Source organism: Biomphalaria glabrata, chromosome 6 (assembly GCF_947242115.1).
Source record: "Biomphalaria glabrata chromosome 6, xgBioGlab47.1, whole genome shotgun sequence".
Taxonomy (NCBI): domain Eukaryota; kingdom Metazoa; phylum Mollusca; class Gastropoda; family Planorbidae; genus Biomphalaria; species Biomphalaria glabrata.
This window is the reverse complement of record NC_074716.1, coordinates 47,657,870-47,667,633: the sequence shown is the minus strand read 5'-3', so window position 1 is coordinate 47,667,633 and position 9,764 is coordinate 47,657,870. Positions and strand designations below refer to the sequence as shown.

Here is a 9,764-nt window from a genome sequence, read left to right as displayed (position 1 = left end):
ACAATACTGACCATGATAGAATTAATTTAAAGTCCTCCTCTTTTCTCACAGAGTCTAGAAAACTCCAGGATAATCAGACTTGATACGATACCCCGATTCCCAGACTCTGTGAAGAAAACACCAAAACCCTAAAAGGATAGACTCAATCCAAATGAATATATGAACTAATAGACAAGTATTTTCCTTGTTACATTTCTGATTTGTCTGTCAGTTTCTCTTCAAATACTGCTGTCATGATGAGCCACTCAAAAAAATTTAAAAAAACATTACAAAGCATATTTAAAACAATAACAAAGCAATTGTCAAAAAAAAATATTAAATAAATAAAAACATACAATGTATTGCATACATATATCCAGATCTTACTTAGACAAAAAATAAAACCCAAGTCAGACATTATTCACCTAATACTTTACTGAATATTTTCATAACAGATACAATATATTGTACATTGCCTCATGCTTGACACTTTGGGAAAAATTTTGAGACAAATTTTAGGTGGCAAATTTCGGATGAAAATTAGAGATTGTTGATGACATATAAGAATGAGTTTCGCTCCAACATTGTGCCTTTGATGCAGTTTGATAGCTGTGGTCACAATATATTATAGTAACAGTTAAAATTATTACTATCTAAAATTACCAATAATCAAAGACATACTGATAGAGCCATGTCCAGCAAGTTAACTCTTTCTTTCCGTAATTATTTTTCTCGTTCATAGTATTATTCATTTTGCTCATTTGTATTTCACTATCTTGTTCTAATTAATAACTTTTTTGTTTGTTATCAGAAAATGTTATATTTGCTATCAAATTATAGGAGAATGCTTGCTCTTTTTACACAGCACAAATTAATGAATCAAAAAAATTAATTTAGTCTAATAGCGTCAAATCCACGTTGGCATTGTCAACCAGGATAGAAAGAGTTAATATTGAACATTTTAAAATATGTTTCATGAATGCAGAATGGGACATTAAATGTGTTTCTAAAAAAGACAGTAGCTCACAACACACATGGCATAATACAAGTCAATACATCAAATATAACATACACCATTTGGTCATAGTCTATCAACAAAATAGAAGCCAAGCTGGAACTCTAAAAAGAAAAAAGCTAAAAAAAATATATATATAAGCAAATATGTGAAAAATGGAATACAAGAATAGTACATAAGTTTTCAAACTCATACAATAAAAAGTGAATGGTATCAGTGATGACCCTGGAATTCAACTTTGCTTATATTATTACTCTGAGCTTTAAATATCAGGACAAAATGAATGCAAAAAAAAAAAAAAAAGGTTGAGTGTGAATAAAAAGAGAAGCGGAACAAATGGCAGTTAATCCACATCTCAACAAGCACAATAAAGAAAATATGAAACTATAAATACCAGATACACATTATAAATACAAATCAAAATGATACGATTGCAATTATTATATCATATATTATGTCATTTGGAAAATGTATTATGTGTATTAAAATAACAATGTTGACCAATGAAAGCCCATCTATTTATATGTGTATGATAATTGCAACAAGTGTTGACAAAGGCAATGACCTATATATATATATTTATACAGACACTGACGACATTTCATCACCTTTTTTGATACAGGGTTCAGCAAAAAATCAACAAAGAAACATTTACATCATTAGTTCATCCCTGACTTCTAATTACATCTCTTTAACATCACATTTTACCAACAAACATTTATGATCAGTCAAATTGTTTTTTTTCACAACTCAGTTCACCAGATGTTCATATTTGAAGTCCCTTGATTTTAAAAACAAAATTACATTTACATAAACATATCCAAGTGTGTAAAGATCAATGACAGACTTTATTGTAATAACTAACAAACTTTAATATAATGTTCACCAATAACAGACTTTATAACTTTGACCAATGACAGACTATAATTTTGACCAATGAATGACTTTATAGCTTTGACTAATGACAGACTGTATTATTTTGACCAATAACAGAATTTATAACTTTGACCAATGACAGATTTATAACTTTGAACACTTTTTTGTCAGTGCCGCTGAACTTTTTGGTACCAAGACAATTTAAATTTCCGACACATGGTTCATGTTCCGCATCACAGCAAAATATTGAGTCCAATGCGACTGATGCTCACCAACATCATTCTGCACCGTGGGCACACGTTTCAAGGGGCTGGACAGACCCGGGACACAGACACAATTTGGTCCTCAGGCCATAGTTTGACCATCACTGCCTCTTATAATAGGAACTAAAAATTTTAGGTCTGGAAACAATATGCTTTAAAAAATTTTTTTTACATCTTAGTAGCATGATTTTCTTTTGTTTGTTTTTTTTTATAAAAAGAAACACAATTTATATGTATATATATATTTTTTTTTTTTTGGAAAAGATAAAATCACCATCTTAAATGCCCAAAGTAAGTGCTGATTGGGATTCCTAAAACCTAAAGCAGTGTCATGTATCTGAAATACCAAAGTTATTGACATTTCTTGTAAATCGTCACATGAACCAATATTACAATCAACAATAAAAAAATCAAAATTTAAATCCGAATGTGAAGACTGTTCAGCTCATTACATTTCTGTCCATTTTACTTCCAGTCATTTCAAAATGTTTTGGGGAAAGCTTAACGTAACGTAAAATGTTAAACTTCGATCAAACTTAGACCAACATACCAACCTAAAGTAACCATTCATTTCTGATTCGCCTTTGACACATTTTTTCTTCATATTCCCAAAAATGTAAAAAAAAATATAATACTTTTAACACTTAATTCTAAAATGTTCTTTTAAACATGTTTTGTAAGGAGCGTAATATAAAAAAAAAAACGCAATTGGACTTAATAAAACAAAATTAGACTTATCTTATTCAACCAGTTAATGCCTTGACACTTTCTGGTTTCACGTATGTAAGATATCAATTCAAGTCTTGTGTATGTAAGGAAATCAATTCAGTTCTTAAATATGTAGCCAAGCAATTCAGGTCTCACATATGTAGTAAATCATTTCATGTTTCATGTATGTTGAAAATCAATTCAATGACACATCTTCAAACAGTGCAAATCAAGCAGCCCCCAAAAAATGGAAGAATTGGAATGACCTTGACCCCCCAAAAAATCTTATCCCAGAAAGTTGTCTCTTGGGGACAAGTAATAATCAGAGCATGACTGTACAAAAAACAACCAGCGGCTTTTAGCACGATTCGACACACAGAGGGCTTGAACATTGCCTAAAGCAATATATCATCATCACTGTCGTCATGGAAGACACCGACCTTGGATGGAAGCTGGTTGTTATGCATCTCCGATTCTTCATCTGGTTCAGAAAATGGGTTGAATGGATCATCATCTTGATCTATTTGGTTCAACTGCAAAAGCAAACAAATGTGTTCTGTTAATGGAGGAGTTCAATCTGTTTAACATTTCCACACTGTCTAATGCAAATAAACCAAATGGAGGTAACACAACACAATACGTGTAATCCAATAACACTGGCAAAAGGCCAAACAATCAATAGAAGTTAGTTGACGCTGATACTGAATGTCGAAAAAGTTTAACAGCAATGAAGGGAACTGTCAAATGTCAGCTAACTCTATCTCTAAAGCGTCCAGGAAGTAGTCTGTTTATGTCGTTTGATATTTCATTCTGTCTAAAACAATGGTTACCAAACTTTTTAAAAATTCAAACCTCTGCTGCCTTGCAGCTATACCTAAACACGGGAAAAGTTTCGTGGGTTAACCGTATTAAAAATAAAGAGCCGGCGACCCTTAGGCAGTTTGCAGCACACAGCACTACATTGTGTCAGAGCCTGACACTGCTGATCTAAAACTGTATGTATGTGGTTTGCAAAGAATTACATAAGAAGCTTTTAATTTTATAACTCATGCCACCAATGTGCCCTTGAATTGTATTATTGTTTTAAGAAATTCTTTTAATAATATCTGATGTAGGTTTGTGTAAAACAGTTTTTAAAATTACCACGGCTTATAAAATCATTTTATCTATAGTGTTTTCCGTATTTAGCTATAAGTAAAGCGATATTGTAAGAGGCCTCATAAACCTCCCCCTATGATGTCAAAGAGAGATTTTGTGGGAGTATTCTCAACTTTATCTTTTAGTGTTTGAAAGTTTTTATCTATGTTGACAGGGTGGCATTGTCCCAAATGATCCTCCTGCGTAATTGGCTTCATATCCTCATAAAAAGGCACTTAGGTGACCACTTGTTTGACAAGTAAAGAATGAATCCCAATTTTAAATAATCAACGCTGTACAGTCTTCTTTCTTTTTGTTAAACATTAGCTACATGTAGACAAAATTAAGTTATTGAAATAAATATTGAAATAAAATGCACACATTTTTCATTTAAATAGCAGAATATATATTTAAAGGATTAACTAAGGTACATTTAAAGGATGTTATATGAAATCTATTATCGTAGACCCTCGTGTACATCTCATATATCCCCAATTTATTTATATAGACCACTTTGGGAATTACTGGTCTAAAACCTATTCTTGTTTTTACTAGTCATGTCATTGTCTCTAAGTCAAAACTTCCCCTGTTTCAGAAACAAATAATTAATTTCTCATCATGCCATAACAACTTCCAAAAGTCTCCTAACTTATAATTTTGCATGCAGATATTTACCCGAGAATATACAATGGGTGTATTTTCTGTTTTTCTACACAATAAAACTCTCTTCAATTTCGCTGCCACCTTGGCTCTGGAATTTAAAACAAAAAAAAAAAAAAAAGATAATCACAATGGTAAGAAGCTTTCACATTAAACAAACAAGAGTATTTCATCTTAGAAAATTAACATATTGTTATAAACCTGGTGGTGGCACAGATGGGGGGTAGTGGTGTGAGTGTAGTCAGCCGACGCAAATCGCCCCAGGCCAGCGCTAGACGAGCGGTCAACCGTGACGAGTTACGACAGTCGGCCGAGACGGGTATCAACATGATGGTTCGGGAAGAATCGACATCGTGAACAAAGCTCAGAAGCATCACGAGGGTTGTAGTCATCTGACACCCAGAATAGTCGAGTGACATTCTGTCCGATTCTAGAAGGCCAGTAGGGACCCTATATAAAGAGCGGAGGTGTTGCAGTCAAGACGGTTCAGAGCCCGGTTCACTACAGTACAGTTCAGCGGTGTGGTTCTGTACGGAGCATTACAACGGTTCAGTGCGGAATACTGTCAAGTACAGTTGAGACGGCTGGCGTCTTGATCTTGGTCTGTGATCGAGTCCGACACAATGAGCCTAGTGTGTGAAGTCAGTCCTGAACTGTTGAACCCAGTGCAAGCCCGGAACGAGAAGGAGAGGCCAGTGCGAGAGTTGATATGGCGGTACGGTTGATACGGAGAGATATTTGTACAGCCTGTGTTACGTGTTGCCAATTGTACAGTATTGGCTGTTATTTATGGACATTAAACCTTTACGTTATTTTCGAGCCCTGAGTTGTCAAGTTCTTTAAGTTGGTGGTGTATGGTGCAGTTTGCTGAGAGCCTGGATAGTGAGATTCGTAACAATATATACAATCCAGAAGAAATGAAGAAACTAATAGTAAATAAAATAAATGAGAAATGGACAAGCTTTCATCCGAATCACTAGAAAGATGATGCCTATTATAAGCTATCCTGACAAGATCAATGTCTAATCTTTTGACTCAGGACCGGACACAACAGAATGAGACAACATATGTACCAGAAGCTCAACATTGGAACCAGTGAAATCTGCCCATGTGGAGTGTCACCAGAGAATGCTGGCCATGTCCTCCAAAACTGTTCTCTTTATCATGAGGCCCGAAAAAGACTCTGGCCCCAAATCACCCCAATAGAAAGAAAACTATATGGAGAGCTCCCTGATTTGGAAACCACTGCGAAGTTTATCTCATGTATTGGTCTAGTCATCTGAACGCTCCAACATAAAAATGAGAACGAGGAAGAAGATATACTAGTTAGCTCCTAATGGTGTAAGATGGGTTAAGAAAGATGAATATAACTTGTACATTGTAAAAACTTTCTACAGAAAGACCTGGACAAGAATATATCATGTGAATGGATTTTTTAAAAACTACCCTATAGGTTTTTTTTTAAAAAAAGGGATATTGTATATGCATGCAATTACCCCTAACTAAGCTTAGGAATAGAATTAATCAAAACAGTTTTTTGAATATATAAATTAATATCCCTATATACATTTTAAAGCTTGGATTCTAGTAACATTCTATTTAAACACTATGTTACAATACACATTTTCAAATTGAGTTCATATTGAAGTACCAAAATAATAACAATTTATATACACTTGAAGTAAAATTATATTAAATATATGATAAACAAGTTGAATAATATTTGGGCTAACCTTCTTTCTGGTTTGTAGAAAATCAGCACAAATATACAGACCAGGGCAATAAACAGAAAAACAGATACTCCAATGGCCACTCTGTTGGCGCTTGGTCCACCAGCTGCTGAGTTTGTGCTGCCATCGAGTAGAGATCTGAGTCAAGAAGAAATTGTTACAACAATTCAAATCATTTGCCAATTTTAAGTGTAGATTTATTGTGGAATTTGGTTTTGAAGGAACTGGGGTACTTTTTTTTATTTTTAATGAGGATAAGGATTTAATAAGAGTTCAATGTGACCTACTTCTCAAACACTAAAGGGGAGAGGTGAGGGGATCACCAGGAGGTCAAGGCTGTCATTGTTAGCATCCTAATGGAAATCCTACTTCAAGTTGACATGACACAATCTCCGGTGGGCTACCAAAGCATAGAGTTAAAATGCATGTGATGGGAGCTGTCTTTCCAAAGAGGATGCCTCCATACTAGCAATAGTTGGAACATGAAGAGTTTACTAGGGCTTCACCTCAGAAAGGTCATCAAATAATCAATCTTTAATTGCTGGTCTTTGAGAGAAATCCTTAATAGTGGTCAAAGGATGTCAGAATACTTTTTGTCTACTTGTAATAGACACTTTTAATTAGACAAAAGTTCAAGTTTTTTTTTCCTGTTAATTTTTAAGTTTGTGCTAAAATTAAACACATGTTGAGGAGAGTTTAGGAACTTGACTATTACGCTGCCCACTTTAACCTCATAGCTAAATGCCATAGAAAAAGATGAAACAATACTTGGGACATTTATGTCTAGAAGGGTGAATCTTTTACTTACACATCTAATGAGAAACAGACCAAGTTGGTATCCCAATCAAACATATATGCACAGTCTGAAGTCTTGTAGAGAAACTCTGGTTTGGACTGAAATAAAGGTGGTATCAATGTGTTTTAAGCAAATAAGTTACACCTATTTTTATACATGGGGAGGTTCATATAGGTATAACATCTACATGCACAAGTTGGACTCACAGATTCTGCCGGGACATCAGCGCAATGAAAACTGAAGATGGAAGTAATGTTGAGGTGCGACTGACTGCCTTGACATTTCTCTTGTGAGGTAAACACAATTTCCAAGTGCTCATCTGTGGAAACAATAAGTTCAGTCTTGAATCCGACATTAATTATATTACAACATTTTGCCTTGGGAGTGCTTTGATGATGCTGGCAGCCTAAGTGCTTAACTCCTCTGGATCCTAATCCATTCTTATTAGTATATTAAATAACAAGGTTGGTGCATAACTTGACACTGTAGGACCATCTTTTCTACAGAAGATTTTGTTTTGCTCCCTCTATAGTGCTTTGACATACAATTGTGGCCAGGTATCATAGGGTGTGCAAACCATTTCACATTTTGTCTTTATAAATATATGTATATACTTCATACTTTGCAGGTAATAAATATTTATTCTTTTAGTTGGTCGCTCTCGCCTGTCACCCACTGAATATTAAACTATTCAACTGTAACAAAAGTGTTTCTGTTGTAATTTGGATTGTTATAAATTTCTACTGCACAATTTGATCTTAGTTGACTTTCTGTTAGTTTTTAACTTCTATTAGAAAGTCATATATATTTAGTTAACTTTAAAATGAAGATGTGTTTAGTAACAATTCTAATCTAGAGTAAAAAATTCTCATAGAGAGAATTGTCAATTTATTTTTTCAACAAGTAAGATCTTTTTAAAGAATTGAATAGCACACCAAGGCATTGTCTTACATATTACAGAAGAGTGCAGAGTTTACTTAAAGCTATGCAGACCAAGCTGTAACCTGAATATTTCCCAGTGTGTGTAATAAAAAATAGCTGGGCACTTAAACATAGTCCATACTTGCAATGTTTAAATATAAACTAAATACTCTAGCTAAGAGAATACACATCACTTTATATCCATTATTGTACATAAGTAGACTCTAAGCTCTTATCATTCTTGCTTTTATGTAGAGAATACAAAAATATTCAAGTACACTACCTTCCATATAGTAAGCCTTGCTGCTGTAGTGCCCAAGATTCTTGTAGCTTCCAGTTTCAGATCTGAGACAAACAGCAGCTCCGGCACACTGAGTTGAGGCTGTGTTGGCCATATGGACTGGAGCCCCAAGATTGATGATGTACTGGCTATTATCAACACCCACGGTGTACTGACTGCAGATTGGAGTCAAATTAAGATTACTATTTGACATATGACATACTGCAGTCTCATCAAGAATTTCTTTAATCAGACTCTAAGCACAATAAACTGGTTAAATTTTTCTCTATTTAAAATAAATTCAAGCACTTACACACCAAAGAGGTGAAAGTAATTGTAAAGGCCAAGACAACTAAGCCAGACATACTAGAGCAGCGGTTCTCAACCTTTTAAGCTCGGCGACCCCTTTTTTATTTCCCCACTCTGCTGCCACCCCCCCCCCCCCCACCCACCCACCCCCAAAACACACACAATAGAAGAGTAGACAAAAACAATCCATATTTTCAATGGTCTTAGGCGACCCCTGGCAAATCGTCAATCGACCCCCAAGGGGGTTGCGACCCACAGGTTGAGAACCCCTGTACTAGAGCATCTATACCTACAAAAATCACTATCTCTAAATATTTTCAAAATGAAATGAGTAAGAACTATGAAATCTTTTTTACAACCATTGATACATTTTATTTTGTCCTTTAAAATAAAAAAAAAATATTACAAGAATAAGCTTAATTAATTCAACAGTTTAAGAAAACCAAAGAGAAATACTGTTGAACCTTTGATACATATTATTTTGTCCTTTAAAAAAAAACAGTTACAAGAAAGAGCTTATTTAATTTAACAGCTTAAGAAAACCAAAGTGAAATGTCTGGGTCTTGATACCAGTTCTAATATTCCACTTACTTTGTAGGTTTCAGCAGTGGCTTTAAGGAAATGGTTAGACCAGTTCTCACATCATAGACAAGGCCTCTCACTTCCTTCACTTGAAGTTTGTCTCTAATTGAAAAGATTAAACATTAGAAAGATTAAAATTTGTTCTCCTATGGATTAAGGATAAGAAAATGTACAGTATATATGGCGTTAGCTATTAACAAGCATGGTCAAGAGGCTAAGTATGCTTGAACTTGGCTTGACTATATGTACTGGGCTAAAAATTTGACACCTGACTCGAGCAGAGTTGTGTTTACTGAGTGCCAAAAAGCAGCACGGAAAACCTTCTCCAAGATACCCCAACTGGTCCACAAATGAGATTGGACTATAGCGCTCTAAGCATGCTTTAAGCATACAAGTTTATAAAAGTTATAATTTATTTTTTTAACATAAAGAAGGTGCAGTGGCTGAGTGGTAAAGCGCTCGGCATTAGGGCGCCTCTGAGTCCACCAAGCTCTAATTGATACCTTAC

At 34.6% G+C, this 9,764-nt stretch overlaps 1 protein-coding gene across 1 annotated transcript in view; it reads right to left on the bottom strand.

The window, feature by feature from the left end:
• Window positions 1-513: 513 nt before the first annotated feature.
• Window positions 514-9,764, bottom strand: part of LOC106078466 (cation-independent mannose-6-phosphate receptor-like) — a 45,697-nt gene continuing 36,446 nt past the window's right edge. Inside the window, exons 33-39 of the mRNA XM_013239335.2 lie at window positions 9,266-9,358; window positions 8,369-8,541; window positions 7,371-7,483; window positions 7,177-7,262; window positions 6,372-6,506; window positions 4,654-4,729; window positions 514-3,374 (exon numbers count right to left, since the gene is read on the bottom strand). Of these exons, the coding sequence (XP_013094789.2) occupies window positions 3,237-3,374; window positions 4,654-4,729; window positions 6,372-6,506; window positions 7,177-7,262; window positions 7,371-7,483; window positions 8,369-8,541; window positions 9,266-9,358 (814 nt within the window). The 3' untranslated portion in view covers window positions 514-3,236. The remainder of the gene's footprint in view (window positions 3,375-4,653; window positions 4,730-6,371; window positions 6,507-7,176; window positions 7,263-7,370; window positions 7,484-8,368; window positions 8,542-9,265; window positions 9,359-9,764) is intronic.